The 16,467-nt window shown below is 58.2% G+C and overlaps 1 protein-coding gene across 1 annotated transcript; it reads right to left on the reverse strand.

Moving 5' to 3' along the window:
* Nucleotides 1-193: 193 nt before the first annotated feature.
* On the reverse strand, nt 194-15,616 carry CALU (calumenin). The gene is made up of 7 exons (XM_058023452.1): nt 15,562-15,616; nt 10,688-10,922; nt 5,908-6,101; nt 2,461-2,627; nt 2,314-2,374; nt 1,826-2,025; nt 194-1,534 (listed from the first exon to the last, which is right to left on the reverse strand). The coding sequence occupies exons 2-7, from the start codon at nt 10,906-10,908 to the stop codon at nt 1,430-1,432; spliced, it is 948 nt and encodes a 315-aa protein (XP_057879435.1). The 5' UTR covers nt 10,909-10,922; nt 15,562-15,616; the 3' UTR covers nt 194-1,429.
* Between the last annotated feature and the right edge of the window lie 851 nt (nt 15,617-16,467).

The following is a 16,467-nucleotide window of genomic DNA, read 5'->3' on the forward strand; positions in this document are numbered from 1 at the left end:
GTGAGGGTGGGACTGAGCCCCCCCATCCAAGGGGCTGGATTCCCTCTGTGGGGCTGAGCCCCCCAGGCGCCAGGGGCAGAACTCCCACAGGCCTCGTGTGTCCCCACAACCCCAGCAGTTCCCCCCTCCCCGAACCCTCCGGGCTCAGCCCAAGGGGCTTCCCCAGAGCCCGGTTCAGGGGGACACAGGGAACTGGGGTCCGTCCCCCTCGGCCCGTCGGGGGGTGAACACCTTTATTGAGTTCCAACCGATCCGGATCCCTTCAATCAGCCCGAGGAGAAAACCCGGAGGAGGCGGAAAATCCGTGTTTGGAGTTGTCCCAAACCCTCGCGGCTGGGAGCCGGGGGACGTCAGGAGAGGGGCTGCAGCAGGGCTGGGTGGCTGCACCAGGGGCTTTCCAAAAATCTCTTCTGCTGTCCCAAATCACCCCTGGTGTCCCAAACGAACCCTGACATTCCCAGATCACCCCCAGCATCCCCAGATTCCCAAGCCCTGCATGGGGCCTTATTCCCGACCCACTTACACTGGATTTAGGGAGGGGAGGAAAAGGAGGAGTAGAAAGAGGAGGAGGAGATGGGAGGATCCGGTCAGCCCTTGGAAACCTTTGGGAAAGGATTTAAGGGAAAACCTGGGGATTTGGAGATGGCCGGGCCCGATTCCACGCAGCTCTGGTGGCTGCAGGGGAACAAACAACAAAGAGAGAAAACCTGGGGCATGGTCCCAGAGCGGGGTGGGATGAGGCCCTCCCCCAGGGGTCTGGGGGACTCAAGGCACTTGGAGCGGGGCTGGGGGAGGGGTCTCGCCCAGATCCCAGGGGGCAGCGACAGGGGAGGAGGGTCCAACCTCCCTGGGGTCACCTCCAGGTCACCCCCTGGGCCCTGCGGCTGCTCTGACGGCTTTGGGGTTTTCAATGCTCACTTTTCATTCCAATTTCACATCACTGTTTCCACTTAATCCAATTTCACTTATTTGGTTCCAATTCCATTTCAATTTCCATTTTTAACTTTGATTTCAATGTTCAATTCCAATTCCATTTTTAATTCAAATTTCAGCCCAATTCAAATTCCAATTTTAATTCCAATTTCAACTTTAATTCCAATTCCAATTCTAACTTTTATTCCAACTGCAATTCCAATCGCAATCCCTCTGTGAATTCCCCAGTCCCCCCAGGCCCCCGGGGCCCCACAGCCCCGGGCAGCCCCGTCGCTGCCCCCGCGCCAGGGGAGCTGTTCCCACACGTGGTAAAACCAAAACATACAAAAATAACCCAAAAGTCGTTAAAATCCGGGGAAAACCCACACCGAGACGAGCCCCAGGTGCCGGGGGAGTGTGGCTTTCCCGACCCTGTCCCCGGGAGCCGGGATGGGGTTTCTCCGTGGAGCAGCGGCCTCGGCCAGGGACGGAGCCCACGAGCGCTGCCGGCTCGAGCCTAGAACTCGTCGTGCCGCACCAGCGCCTCCCCGAAGTCCGTGGCCTGGCTGCCCACGAACAGGTCTGACTTGTCCACGATCTCCTCCCGCGTCAGCTTCCCGTCCTGCAGGGAACGCCACGTCCCGCTATGTCCCCATGCCGTTATGCCCCATCTCCCCATCCCGCTATTTCCCCGTCCCGCTGTCTCCCCACTCCTCTCATCCCGCTATCTCCCCATCCCGCCACTTCCCCGTCCCACCGGCTCCCCATCCCGCTATCTCCCCACTTTTCCCATCCCGCTGTGTCCCCATCCCACTGTGTCCCCATCCCGCTGTGTCCCCATCCCGCTGTTTCCCCGTCCCGCTGTCTCCCCACTCCTCCTGCTCCCCAAATCCCCCCAGAGCTGCTGGCCCACCTTGTCCTGGTCGGACTCGTAGACGAGGTGCCGGGCCTCAGCCTCGGCGTGGTCGTAGTCCGAGGGCAGGATCCAATCCTTGGTCTCCTCCTTGTCCATCTTCCCGTCCCGGTTCTTGTCCCGGAACTCCACGAACTGCTCCCGCTCCGTCTTCACCCACTCAGGCTCATCAGCATCACCGTCCTGGCTGTACATGTCACCTGGGGGACAGCAGGATCAGCATCAGCCCCACGGCCCCGTCCCCACCCCAAGGACTGACCCAAAGCCTTGAGTTCCCTAAATCCATCCCCAAAACCCCAAAGCACCACCTGGGTGATGATTTCACCCGAAAATCCTCGGTGGAGGCCTAGGGGCGGGTGGAAGTTGAGAGAGAGAAGAACATTCTGTGAGGGGGAGGACTGGGAAGGACACGGTGGCAGTGGCTCCCCGGGGACAGGGACACTGAGGGGACATGGACAGGACATGGAGCAGCAGCACCAGTGTCTCACCAATGTACTCCTCCAGGTCAATGAAACCATCGCCGTTCTTGTCAATGTCCTCCATGGTCTCCTGCAAGAAGGTGCCAGCGTGAGCCGGGCCCAAGGCAATTCCTGCCCCTCGGTGCCAACCCCCAAGCGCCTCTGCGCTGGCCCCACCTGCACGACGATGTCCTTCATGTAGTCGTACTCCTCGGGGTGCAGGAAGGCCGTGAACTCCTCCTTGGTGGCAGCCAGGTCCCCGTCCTTGTCGGCCATCTTGAAGCGCCGCTCGTCCCGCACCATCATCTGCTTGTAGTTGAAGCCATCGTCAGGGTCCGGATCGTCTGAGGGGAGCAGAGAGCACCCGGGTCACTTTGGGCAGGGCGAGCACCCGTAACCACCAACACAGCCTCAACCCGCTCAACAGTCTCAGTTCAACCTCAGTTCAACCTCAGCTCAATCTCAACCTCCCCCACCGAACCTCAGCTTCCTCTCAACTTCAACCTCAAGACAACTTCCATGTCCTCAGTCCAACCTCAACCCAACCTCAAGCTCCCCCATTCAACCTCCCGAACATAACCTTCTCATCCTCAGCTTCCTCAATGCAACCTCAACATCCTCCACCCAGCCTCAAACTCAACCCAACTTCCTCGCTCTCAGCTTAACCTCCTGACGCTTTGCCAGCAAAGCTCAATCACAGCCAGCCCTTCTCTGCCGCGCCCACTGCGGAACCCTGGGCCCATGACATTCCCAGGGAGAGGCCCCAAAAGACAGGCCCTGGGGGCTTTGGCCGGCTCGGCCAGAGGCTCAACGGGAGCTATTTTGGGAGGAGAATGTGTAAGGGGATCTCGCTGGCTGCTGGCAGTGGCAGGGCCAGCAGGCAGCGGCCGGGTGGGACCGTGGGGCACGCGTGGCCGCTTGGCACAGCCCTGCCAGCAGCAGGACAGGACTTACGGACACAGCAGTGTCCAGCAGCCCTGGAGAATGTGGACCCTGGGGGACACTGCCACGCTCTGTTGAACTTCAACCAGAGCCAGACCCCATCTAACAAGGTCCCAAAGCCCCTGTGCCCCTGCTCTGTTACCTGGGACAAAAGGCACGCTTTGGGGAGCCCTGGATTAAGGGGCTCAGGATTCAAGGAACTCTGGAGCATCCATTAAATATCCAAAGATTTTGACTTTAAGGCAGCTCTGGGTGCAGAATGAACCCCAAATCCCCATTCTGTTCCCAATGTTTTGCCTTGAGAAGCAGCATAGCCCCAAACAAGGAAACTTTCAGGACCAGTGCCATTAACAGACAATTCCTTAATTGCTGTTGCGCTAATTAATGGGTTTGATGGGGGAGTGGTGGGGGGACAGATGGGTTAAAAAGGGTTGAACCCCCCCAAAGCCCCCAAAGTTACTGCCTGCCTTGGTCCCTGGACTGGGAGAGGTTTGGGGAAGCAGACAGAGCCAGAGGGTTTTGCTCAGAGTATGGCAGCAAAGCCACAAACTCAACCCAACATCTTGTGTCCTGGTTTTGGATCCTACCATGGGATTGAGGAATTAACAAAAACAGGAGTGGTGATGATGATGATATTTTGATTTTGAAGGGAGTTTCAAAGGAATTGCCAGTCTCAGATGCTAAGCTGTTGGACGTTTATCACTTGATATTCCCTGCTTCCCAGGACTCCCCCCAGCAGAACCCCACACTGCTCCGTGACACTTCTGGGGGCCACCCAGTGACTCATCCTGGTGTGTAATTAATTAATTAATAAAACCACTCCCGGCACCTCGTTTTGCTGACAAAACACCACATTCTGGACCCTCCAGAGCAGCCGAGGGCAATGCCTGGCCCCACGCATCCCTTGGCAGGGGTCAACACCGAGGAGGCACTTCCAGAGGCATTCCAGCCCCACTCTGGCCAGGGAAGGGAACATTTGAGCAGCAAGGAGCTGTGGAAAAGTCATTGCTGCCGAGAGGAGCCGGAGCCAGAGCGTGAGCAGGATCCTCCCGGCGCTCCGTAAGGACACAAGTATGTGGGAGCAGCGGGAGCGGAGGCTGCTCCAGCCCTGGAACGGGCCGTGCTGGGGCTGGGCACCCCCACACCCTGCCAGACTGCGGGGATCTGCTCCTCCAGCTCATCGCGGGGCTCTGTCCATGCAGGGCTCTCTCGTCATGGCCTTTCCTCATGAATGCTCACGCTCCTCCCTGTCCAACACCTGCAGGTCCGAAAGGCCACCCCAGACCCCTCAAACAGTGCTCAGCCCTTCCCAGGACCTCTCTGCCCCTTCCAGGCTGGATCCACACAGGCAGATTAGCCCAGAAACCCATGGCAAAGGGAGCTCTGGGAGGCGCTGCCCCAGCCCAGGGGTGTCACAGGGCCCTCCCTGGCCACCAGCACAGCAAATCCAGATCCTCCCCGATCCCAAGGGAGATGGATGAGCCTCCCGTGCAGCGGCTCCCCCTCCGCACATCCCGCTGAGCAGTTTGACTATTTTTGGCAATATTTAGGAAATTAGAGTGGATTCGACACTCCAGAGCTGCAGCTCCTCCACCCGGGCCAGCCTACAGTGCTGGAGGCCAGAGCTGGCACAGGGCTTGACGGTTTTAGGTTTTAACCCCACAAGAGCTGCTGCTTCCCTCACTCCCAGGGATGTCTGAGGCCATGCCTCACTGCTGGCCCACCACCTGTCCCAAAATCCCTGACATCTGGGGTCTAACACTGCTCCCAGGACAAGGGAAGGCAACTGAAATCTCTGCTAGTGGTTTATGGGGTGCAGGGACACAATGGACACACCAAGGTGGCTCCACAGCTGCAGATCAGTGGGTTCCACCTGCTGGTCCCAAATTCCCCCACAAGCCAGGAATTCCAAAGGGCTGGAAACCCCCATTCCCCACATGCCATTCATCCCAAAATCACCTGGATTCAGCCCAGAGCTGCATTTGTCACCAGGGACATTAATAATGCCCAAGTGTGGCTGCAGAGGGGAAAAGGAGCGTGTGGGGTGTGTAAACTTTCAGTTGGGAAGATTTCCATGTATTTTGGGTTCTTTTCCTTGGATTTCTCTTTGCTAATGCCACCAGGGGGTCAATTTGTAGAGTTTTAGAGGTTTTAAGTGTAACATACTGGGGACATCTGCTCCAGCTGGCCCCATGTACACCAAGGCCACATCCTACATCATATTCCTGTGCTTACCCAGGGGACAAATCCATCTCAGGTCAGCCAAACGCCAGCCCAGCACCACGGCACACTCTCAACCACAACTTTCTCTGGGCCTCCCTAATCCAGGCCCCAAACTCTCCCTCCACCACAACCCCATCTGGATCTGCATCCATCCCACTGACCATCACTCCATGAGCCCATCCTGATCCCTGACCACCCACTGACCATCACTCCATAACCACCCACTGACCATCACTCCATGAGCCCATCCTGACCCATAACCACCCACTGACCATCATTCCACGAGCCCATCCCAATCCCTGACACCCACTGACCATCACTCCATGAGCCCCACTGACCACTATGCCACAAGCCCACCCTGATCTGCCTCCACCCCACCGACCCTCGGTGACCCAAAGCAGAGCAGGACATCCCAGCTGCTGGCTCCAGGACAGGGCCATGCCAAGGGCCAGGACCTACCCAGGATATACCCATAGGTGGCATTTTTGTACTCCTCCCAGGACACAAGCCCGTCCTCGTTGAGGTCGTGGCCCTTCCACTGGCGCTCCACATCCTCGTAAATCCAGCGCTTTTGGGCAAACTTGATCCAGGCCTTCAGCTCCTCCACTGTCACAAACCCATCTCCATCCTCGTCTATCTTCCCTACAATCTTCCTGTGGGAAACACAGAGAAATGCAGCAAAAGTTTAAGAAAAATGAGAGGTTAGCAGGGAGGGAATGGGAAGGGGCAGAGGGGGCAAGTTGAGGTCATTACAGAATTTGGGAATTCAACCATTTGGAGAGTTTATCTTTAAAACCAACATATGGTTCAGCTGCCAAAACTTCAGCTCAGACATGGAAATCCCTGGCTTGGCCACTTTTGGACCATTCAGGTTTTGGTTTCTTCAGAAATTCTGAATTTTGGGGAAAAGCTTCCTTTTAAGCCCCTGGGAAAGACCCATCCATGCATCCTTTGACCAAGAGGGTGCAGGTGATGAGTACGGACCATGTTTATATTAAAAATGGGAATATCAGCTCTGCCTCTCCTGGTGATGCCAGGAGAAAGCTTAAGGTGGTTATGGAGTTTGCAAATTCAACCATTTGAAAAGTTTATCGTTAAAACCAACATTTGTGTTAGCTGCTGAAAAGCAAGGTCAGCTGCCAAAACTCTGTTGTGGACACAAAAAAACACTGGCTCAGACATGGAAATCACCAGCATGACCACTCTCAAACCACTCAGGTTGTGGTTCCTTCAGGAATTACGAGTTTCAGGGGAAAACCTTCCCTGTTAAACCTTAGGAAAGCTCCATCTGTATGTCCTCCCGCCTTGCTGGTGCCGGGCAAAGAGCAGGGATGCACATTTCTGCTAAACCCGGGAAGTTTGGGGAGGTTTGGGGAAGTTTGGGGAGGTTCGGGGAGGTCTGGGGAGGCCTGAGGAGGCCTGGCTGTGCCGGAGGAGCGGGAGCAGCCCCGGTGCCGGGCGGGCAGACACCGGAGCCGCAGCCGCGGAGCCTCCGGAGCCCCCGGAGCCGCGTGCCTCCGTTATTTTTAGCAGCAGCTGTAGGAAAGGCCGGCAGGAATGCGGGATCCAGGGGCAGATGGAGCCGGGGGGTGGGGGCTGCTGGATCCGCAGCAGCGCGCGCTCCCTGCGCGCTCCCGCTCTGTGCTGGGCAGCTCTGGGGCTCCTCCGACGAAAATCACCGATAACGCTCCCAAAATCCTTTGTCTGGTGAAGCAGGATCCTGGTTTTTAACTCTAACATGAAGGTTTAACGGAAAACAGGTCAGGAATCCTGAGCTCCAACCCAGGTATTTGAGGAATTTTAGACAGGTGGAAAACACGGAATTTAAAATTTTAGATCACTGCTAGGAGTATAAATTCCAAAAATATTGACGCAAAGGGAAAACAGGGCACTGGAGCCACCCGTGCTCACACCCAGGTTTCCGTGTTTCAGAATTGCCTTGGTCTAGGAAAACCAGGAACTCCTCTGTGGCACAAAGGATGTTCCTGGCAATGAGAAGCTGGAGAGAGACTGGATGAACAAAGGGAAAATGTGGAATTTAGTTCTGACAGTGAGAGGCCAGAGTGGGGGCAGTGGGCAGGGCTTGGAGACCTGAGTGATTTTAAAGAGAAATATATAAAATAAATATGTAAATATAAAAAATAGCTCAGCAATAGCGCCCAAATTTATGCACACATATGTAAAATATTATAGAAATATTTCAGAATTTTATATATCAATGTGCAAAGCATCCCTTCCAATATTTCTGATCAAACACAGACATATGCAAAATGTCACATAAATATTCAAAATTTTCTGTGTAAATATATAACAAGTCAGTCAATATTATAAAATTCTACATAGAATTATGTAAAGTATCACATGGATATTAAACATTTGTCCATGTAAATATATAAACCACAAATAAATCTGTTAAATCCTTCCTATTTCAGGGAAAAAAAAATTCTGTGTTTCCGTCTCCCAAGAAGGTACACCACCGGCAATCCATGGGATTTATTGAGGAAAATCCCTGGAATGGAGGACGAGAGCCGGCAGGGGTTGATGGCCAGGCAGTTTGTCCAGGGCAGCTTCTAAGGGGTTAATCAGGGAACAGCTTCCCAGGGAAGCCAAACCCTCTCCAGTGCTCAGGAAGCTCCCAAACCTCCTCCCCACCCCGGGCTGGCACCAGCTGCTCGCGGCTGCTTTCCCAGGGCAGCGGCCACCAAACCCTTCCACCGTGCCAAGGGCCCGTCCTGCCCCGGCAAGGGCGGGCAGCAGATGTTGGCGAGGGCGGCAGCTGCTCCCCGTTCCCACTGCCCGCTCCTGGTCCCGTTCCCGTTCCCACTGCCCGCTCCAAGGGACCAGCACTGCTCCAGGACACACCGACCACCGGGGCAGGCACCGGGCGGCAGCTGCTCCCCGTCCCCACTGCCTGCTCCAAGGGATCCACACTGCCAGGGACGGGCACTGCTCCAGGACACAGCGACCGACCGGGGCCGGCACCGGGCGGCAGCTGCTCCCCGTCCCCACTGCTCGCCCCAAGGGATGGGCACTGCCCCGGACACAGCGACCGGCCGGGGCAGGCACCGGGCGGCAGCTGCTCCCCGTTCCCACTGCCCGCTCCAAGGGACCCATACTGCCAGGGACCAGCACTGCCCCGGACACACCGACCGGGGCCGGCACCGGGCGGCAGCTGCTCCCCGTCCCCACTGCCTGCTCCAAGGGACCCACACTGCCAGGGACCAGCACTGCTCCAGGACACACCGGGACAGGCACCGGGCGGCAGCTGCTCCCCGTCCCCACTGCCCGCCCCAAGGGACCCACACTGCCAGGGATGGGCACTGCTCCATGACACACAGACCGGGGCAGGCACCGGGCAGCAGCTGCTCACCGTCCCCACTGCCCGCTCCAAGGGATGGGCACTGCTCCAGGACACACCGACCACCGGGGCAGGCACCGGGCGGCAGCTGCTCCCCGTCCCCACTGCCTGATACAAGGGACCCACACTGCCAGGGACCAGCACTGCCCCGGACACAGCGACCGGCCGGGGCAGGCACCGGCAGCGCTCCCAAGCCGCGGCCCCAGGGCAGGAGGGGAGGGAGCCGAGGCAGAGCTCCCGCAGGAAAAGCGGCCCCTGCTGCAGCACAGAGCTCGCGGAACCCCCCGAGATAATCGAGATAAGGGATTATTGGAGCCCCCGGGCTCGGGATGGCCGGAGCTGCCCCGCGGACAGCCCTGGGCTGTTTGTGCGCGGGGCAGTAAATCCCCCGTGGAAAGGCGATCTGGGTAACTCGGCAGAACAATGGGAACGAGCGTGACGGGCTCTGGGACCGCAGCCCTGGCATCGGCAGAGGCCGGGGGAGGCCCAGCTTCCCTCCCTTCTGACGCTGCTCCAGGGGCATCGAGGCACTCCCTCTGACTCTGCCAGGAGGCAAAAAAGGAGGCAAAACGCCTCCTGGATCCTGTATTTTGGAACTCATGGAGCAACCAGGGCCTGGCTCCAAGGGATCAAGGGGTTTTCCAGTTTAAATTGTCCCTGGAGGGAGGAAATTCACGGAGTGCTGGGGGAGAGGCCAGCAAAATCCATAGGGATGGATGGAACCTGGCAGCCCCTGCCCTGCACATCCCGCTGTGGGAATTGGCTCATTTTGGAGGTGTCCCCAGCACCCACACGTGGCTGAGTTTTCTTTTCCATCAGGGAGCACCATTTCCAAAAAACATCCCAAAATCCGCTATGGGCTGTGGTAGGTGCTGCTCCAGCAGCAGAGCAACGTTGGGATGCTTGGCTGAAAAAATCAAGTCTGACTGAAAAAGGAGAGATTCAGGTGGAATCTTGGGAAGGAACTCCTGCCTGGGAGGGTGGGCAGGCCCTGGCACAGGGTGCCCAGAGCAGCTGGGGCTGCCCCTGCATCCCTGGCAGTGCCCAAGGCCAGGCTGGACCCTGGGGCTGGAGCAGCCTGGCACAGTGGGAGGTGTCCCTGCCATGGCACTGGAGGGGCTCTGAGCTCCCTTCCCACCCAGCCATTCCATGAAAACCCAGCCAAAGGCTCCCAGTTCCAAGGTGACTGACAATGTCCCGAGCTCCCCGGGAGCCTCTGTGCCCCAGGCCCCCCACCCTGCTGCAGGCTGCAGGCCCCAGGTTTGAGCCAGCCCGAGCCCCAGAACAACTGCGGCAGCAGCTGCTGCGGGGGCACCCGGCCCAGGCGGATCCCAGAACATCCCGGGCCGGATCCCTGGGGAGGAACGGCAGGATCCCAGAACCATCCCAGGCCAGATCCCAGGGGAAGCTTTGCCGGATCCCAGAACCATCCCAGGCCAGATCCCTGGGGAGGAACGGCCAGATCCCAGGGGAGGAAATGCCGAATCCCAGAACCATCCCGGGCCAGATCCCAGGGGAGGAACAGCTGGATCCCAGGGCAGGCATGGCCGGATCCCAGGGGAGGAACAGCCGGATCCCAGGGCAGGCACGGCCATCCTGGAGTCCCAGTGGAGACACTGGATGGGGAATCTCCATACAGGCTCAGTTTTCCCAACTGCCAACCAACCTCCAGCTGAGAAACACCAGTGATCCCAGGGGCTGCAGAGGCACCCAGGGAACAGGGAGCGAGCACAGCACAGCACACAGCCCCCTGTCTGCTCTGGAGTTTGGGGAATGCCGGGCACAGAAACGGCTCCGGGTGGCTTTTTGGGGAGTTCCCGCAGGGGGAGCGTGCCCGCACGTGCCCCCCCGCTCCGGGCAGGGCCGCGGTGCTGTCCTTACCCCAGGCGCTCCTTGCTCTCCTCCGGGGTGAGCTGGTCGAAGCTCTTGGCCTCGTCGGCGCCCAGGAAGGCGTCATGGTCGTAGTCGAAGCTCTGGGCGTCGTCGTGCTCGCGGGCGCTGAGCGGCGCCTCGCGCACCACGCGCTCCTTGCGCTCCGTGGGCTTGGCCGAGCCGCACAGCGCCCACACGGCCACGCACAGCAGGAGCCGCGGGAACCGCATCGTGCCGGGGCTGCCTGCGGGGACACGGACACTAATGTGGGACAGGGACACTAATGTGGGACAGGGACACTAATGTGGGACAGGGACACCCACGTGGGACACGGACACTAATGTGGGACAGGGACACTAATGTGGGACAAGGACACTAATGTGGGACAGGGACTGGGACAATAATGTGGGACAGGGACACTAATGTGGGACAAGGACACTAATGTGGGACAGGGACTGGGACAGTAATGTGGGACAGGGACACTAATGTGGGACAGAGACACCAACGTGGGACAGGGACTGGGACAGTAATGTGGGACAGGGACACCAATGTGGGACAGGGACAATAATGTGGGACAGGGACACTAATGTGGGACAGGGACACCAACGTGGGACAGGGACTGGGACAGTAATGTGGGACAGGGACACTAATGTGGGACAGGGACAATAATGTGGGACAGGGACACCAACGTGGGACAGGGACACTAATGTGAGACAGGGACAATAATGTGGAACAGGGACACCAGCGTGGGACAGGGACAATAATGTGGGACAGGGACACCAACGTGGGACAGGGACACTAATGTGGGACAGGGACTGGAACAATAATGTGGGACAGGGACACCAACGTGGGACAGGGACACCGGCGTGGGACAGGGACCACAGGGACAGGGACACTGCCATGGGACAGGGATCAGGACAGGGACACCATGATGGGACCGGAACACCACCATGGGACAGGGTCGTGGAGACAGGGACACCATGGTGGGACAGGGACACTGCTATGGGATGGGGACACCGGGACAGGGACACCATGGTGGGACAGGGGACACTGCCATGGGACAGGGACCGCAGGACAGGGACATCGCTGTGGGACAGGGACACTGCCATGGGACACTGCTATGGGACAAGGACACCACGATGGGACAGAGACACCGCCATGGGACAGGGACACCAGGACAGGGACCACAGGGACAGGGACACTGCCGTGGGACAGGGATCAGGACAGGGACACCATGATGGGACCAGAACACCACCATGGGACAGGGACGTGGGGACAGGGACACCACAGTGGGACAGGGACACTGCCATGGGACAGGGACACCAGGACAGGGACACTGGGACAGGGACACTGCCGTGGGAAGGGTTGTTTAGGAAGAATAGGGTTTAGGGATGGTTATCTTGGAAAAATTGGAGATTAGGGCAAATTATCTGGGGAGAAATGGGGGTTAGGGTGTGTTACTGGGGAAAAAACAGATTAATAATAATGCAGATTATGGGAGCAAAAATGACTAATTAATCCAGATGATCTGGGTGAAATGATAAATGTGGACTGTCTGGGCAAAGATGATGATTTAATGCAGATTGTCTGGGAAAAAAATGGGGAATTACTGCACATTATTTGGGAAAATGGAGAATTAGTGCAGATTTGTGTGGGCACAAATGACTAATAAATGCAAATTATGGGGGAAAATGATGAATATTCTCAGGTCAAACTGATTAACTGATCCTAATTATCAGGGCACCGTAATGAACTGATACGGGTTATCTGGGCAAAAGTGATTCACTGACACGGATTATCAGGGCACGGGCATTCATTAACACAGCTTATCGGGGCACAGGGATTAATTAGCCCAGATTATGGGCACAGGGCATTCCCAGCCCCGTGCACGTGGGCCATGTCCCGTTTCCCAGAGCCCTCAGAGCGGCAGCTGGGCTGGGAAGGGATCCAGGCTGGGGAAGGGGGGAAGGAGGGAAGGAAGTGGATGCAGATGGAGGAACGAAGGACGTGCACACACCCCCAGCCCCGCTGTGGGTGAATCCTCCCCCACAGGACCCATCCCCACGCTGGGACCTGCCTGGCCAAACCACCCAAAGGGGCCTGGCGTCCATGGAGGGCACAGGGATCCAGGGGCTCATCCCTTTAGAGCCCAGCAGGAACTCAGGGGCTCCCCATGCTCGGCACTGAGATCCCAGCTTAGACCCCATCTCAGATCCAGGTGTTCCCCATCCTGATCTCTTTAAATTTCAGTCCAGGTATCCATCATCCGGGTGTATTCAGCCTTTAATTTTAATCAAGATATCTCTGGGTTTTAACTCTTTCATTCTAAATCTAATCAGATAGTCACTATCCAGAGCTCTGAAATGCAAATTTAATTCAATATATTCCCCATCCTTACCCCTTTAAATTTCTAAATTTAAACCCAATATATTCCCCAACCTTACCCCTTTAAATTTATATCCAGGTCTTCCCCATCCAGAGCTCTTAAATGTAAATTTAATTCAATATATTCCCCATCCTTACCCCTTTAAATTTCAGTCCAGGTATCCATCATCCTGGTGTATTTAGCCTTAAATTTTAATCAAGATATCTCCGGGTTTTAACTCTTTCATTCTAAATTTAATCCAGATAGTCACTATCCAGAGCTCTGAAATGCAAATTTAATTCAATATATTCCTCATCCCAAGTGCTTTAGCCTGAATTTAAACTCAAGATATTCCCCATCTTACCCCTTTAAATTTATATCCAGGTCTTCCCCATCCAGAGCTCTTAAATGTAAATTGAATTCAATATATTCCTATCCCTATTGTTTTAACCTAAAAATTTAAACCCAAGATATTCCCTGTCTTAGCCCTTTAAATTTACATCCAGGTCTCCCCCATCCAGAGCTCTTGAACATAAATGTAAACCCAGGTATTGCCATTCCCTATCTCCTAAAGTCTGTGGTTTGAAATCCCCTTTAACCTGAACTCACACCAAGGAGTTCTGCCCTGGGAGTGACCCAGCAATGACCAGGAGCGACCTGGGACTGGTCTCACATCAAACCAAGGCAGTGGTGGCAGGACATGGGGGGAAAAGCCCTTTCCTTCCTGTTTTTGAATGAGGATTTATCAGACCATTCAGAAAATCCACAAGCTTCAATTCCTTGGGAGTGGGGGAGGAGGGGGCATGGCAAGGGGAACTGGGTTACAAGGAGTAAAAGTCACTTTTTTAGTGTTTCTGGGGAGGAGACAGCTTCCATGAGGGAAAACCAGTGCCAGGTGTGTGTGGAGCTCCCTCTGGGTATTTCCATCCCCAGGAGCTGACTCCTGCTCCCCTGGGCACGTCCCAGCAGCCAGGGCCTGCCCAGATCCCAGCCTGGAGCACAGCGTGACCTGCAGCGGGTCAAACAGCCCCATGTTATCTGCCAGAGTCCACACAGAGCCTGCAGGCACTTGGAAGGGATCAGAGAGGGACAACCCCAGCTCTGGGCAGTGCCAGGAAAGGTGAGCAGAGACACCCAAACCCACAAACCACAGTAATCCACAAAGAATTCTCCAGGAAAACCCGGCAGCACCAGCAGCTCCTGCTGACCAAGGGATGGGCCTGCACTCCCTGCGGGGATCCCAGCCTGAGGGAAAGCAGAGCCCCCTCCTCACAAGGGGCCTTGGCCCTTTCCTGATGGATAAAGGGTCTCTGGGTGGGCTGCAGGGAGTGGGGAGCAGGAACCATGTGGGGGTCAGAATGGGGGCCCAGACCCTCAGCTGGGGAGGAACTCGGGATTCCAGCAGGGCTGGGTGGGATACGGATGGAGGACCTCGAGACTGCAAGGATATTGATGGAGAAACTCGGGGTTTCAGGCGGGTTTGCTGAAATATTGATGGAAAAACCCAGAATTCCCATTATCCAGATTGCTAGGATACTGACAGAGGAATTCAGGATCCTGCACTGGGCTTGGGACCGTGGTGCCATTTAGAGGAAGCTGATGGGAAGAAGCCCCTCTGGACACACATTTCCCATGTGGGAGGCCAGCAGGATCCTATAAACCCCCCCACAGGCAACACAGTTTGTTAGGGTTTGGGAATCAGCCTGCTGTGGCGCTTCAGGGGCTGGCTCCCATTGGAGCAGGCAGGAACAGTTAACTGGGACCCCAGGGTGCCCCCCCAGGCACGGCGAGGGCGAGGGGAACTCCAGCCTTGGGACGGATGTGGCGGAGACACCGGGAGCCACAACGGGCTGGTCCTGCCCCAAACCAGGCCCGGAGTTCTGGGGGCACCGAGAGCTGCGGGAGAGGAGCAGGGGCGGGGGTGGCACCTTCTGGGCCCAGAGCCCCGCGCGGGGCGGCACCGGGGGTGCCACAGCCCGCTATCCCGGGGGTCCCACAGCCCAGTGTCCCGGTGGTCCCACGGCCCGTTATCCCGGTGTCCCGGGGGTCCCAAGGCCCGTTATCCCGGTGTCCCGGGGGTCTCGCATCCCCTTCCCCGGGGGTCCCGCAGCCCGGTGTCCCGGGGGTCTCACAGCCCGTTATGCCGGGGGTCCCACAGCCCGTTATCCCCACGGATAACGCCCGGGGCAGGCGATGGATTCCCGCGGGCCGGTCCCGCCCTGGCCAAGAGATGCGGACGGGGCTCCGTCCCCGGGACCGGCGGTCCCGATCGGCCCAGCCCACCCGCCCTGGGCCTGGTCACGGCACCGCGCAGCGGGACGGGCCGCAGGAGCCGCGGACGCGGCGGCGCCGCCGCTCCCGCCCGTTCCCATGGAGACCGGGCCCGGCGCTGCCGCCGCCGCCGCGTTACCGCCACACCGCAGCGGCCCCGCAGAGCTGCTCCCGCCGCTTCCCCGGCCCCAGGCCCCGGCCCCGGCCCCGGCCGCGGTACCCATCCCGGTCCCTTCCCGGCCCTCACCGTCCCCTCCGCCGCCGCCGCTGCCGCCGCCGCTCCGCGCACCGGAAGTCGGCGCCGCGCCACGCCGCACGGCCCCCCGCGCGCCCTCCCCGCCCACCAATCACGGGCGAGCCACGCCTCCTCAATCGCTCCGATGCGCGTTCCGATTGGTCTCTTCTGCCGCCACTCCGCCCCTCTGCCCGCCCCCACCCCGCACCCCGCCTCCCGCGCCCTCCTCCGGCCTCGCTCCCTCCGGCCCCGCCCACCCCGCCGGGGACGGGGGCACTGATTGGCTGGAAAGCGCCACGTCCTCAGGCGCGCGCCGGCCGCCGGCCCCGCCCACCGGGGCGCCCCGCGCCGCACTGCGCACGCGCGCGCGGGAAAGGCAGAGTCACGTGTGCGGGAAAGGCGGGAAAGCCGAGGAGGGACTGCGGCGGCGGGGGCGAGTGCGCACCCCTGGTCATGTCTGATCAGCGCCCTGGTCACTGTCTGATCGCTCCTGGTCAGTGCCTGGTCAGTGCTTGGTTACTGTCTGGTCACCCACCTCTGGTCACCCCCTGGTTACTGTCTGATCACCTCTGGTCACTGCCTGGTCACTGTCTGGTCACTCCTGGTCAGTGCCTGGTCAGTGCCTGGTCACTGCTTGGTTACTGTCTGGTCACCCCTGGTCACCCCCTGGTTACTGTCTGATCACCTCTGGTCATCCCCTGGCCAGCCCTGATCACCCCTGGTCACTGCCTGGTCACCCTGGCCAGCCCTGGTCACCCCCTGGTTACTGTCTAATCACCTCTGGTCATCCCCTGGTCACTGCCTGGTCACTGTCTGATCACTCCTGGTCAGTGCCTGGTCATTGCCTGGTCACTCCTGATCACCCCGGTCACCCCCTGGCCAGCCCTGGTCACCCCTGGTCAGTGCCTGATCACCCCT

The sequence above is a fragment of the Melospiza georgiana genome, chromosome 4 (assembly GCF_028018845.1).
Source record: "Melospiza georgiana isolate bMelGeo1 chromosome 4, bMelGeo1.pri, whole genome shotgun sequence".
Classification (NCBI taxonomy): domain Eukaryota; kingdom Metazoa; phylum Chordata; class Aves; order Passeriformes; family Passerellidae; genus Melospiza; species Melospiza georgiana.

Bases quoted from the DNA above. Each gene is read 5' to 3' on its own strand.
- CALU (XM_058023452.1), bottom strand. From the start codon at position 10,908: ATGCGGTTCCCGCGGCTCCTGCTGTGCGTGGCCGTGTGGGCGCTGTGC. The intron at 6,102-10,687 runs GTAAGGACAGCA...TGTTTCCCACAG, and splicing joins GAGAGCAAGGAGCGCCTGGG to GAAGATTGTAGGGAAGATAG. The intron at 2,026-2,313 runs GTGAGACACTGG...GCTGTCCCCCAG, and splicing joins TGACCTGGAGGAGTACATTG to GTGACATGTACAGCCAGGAC.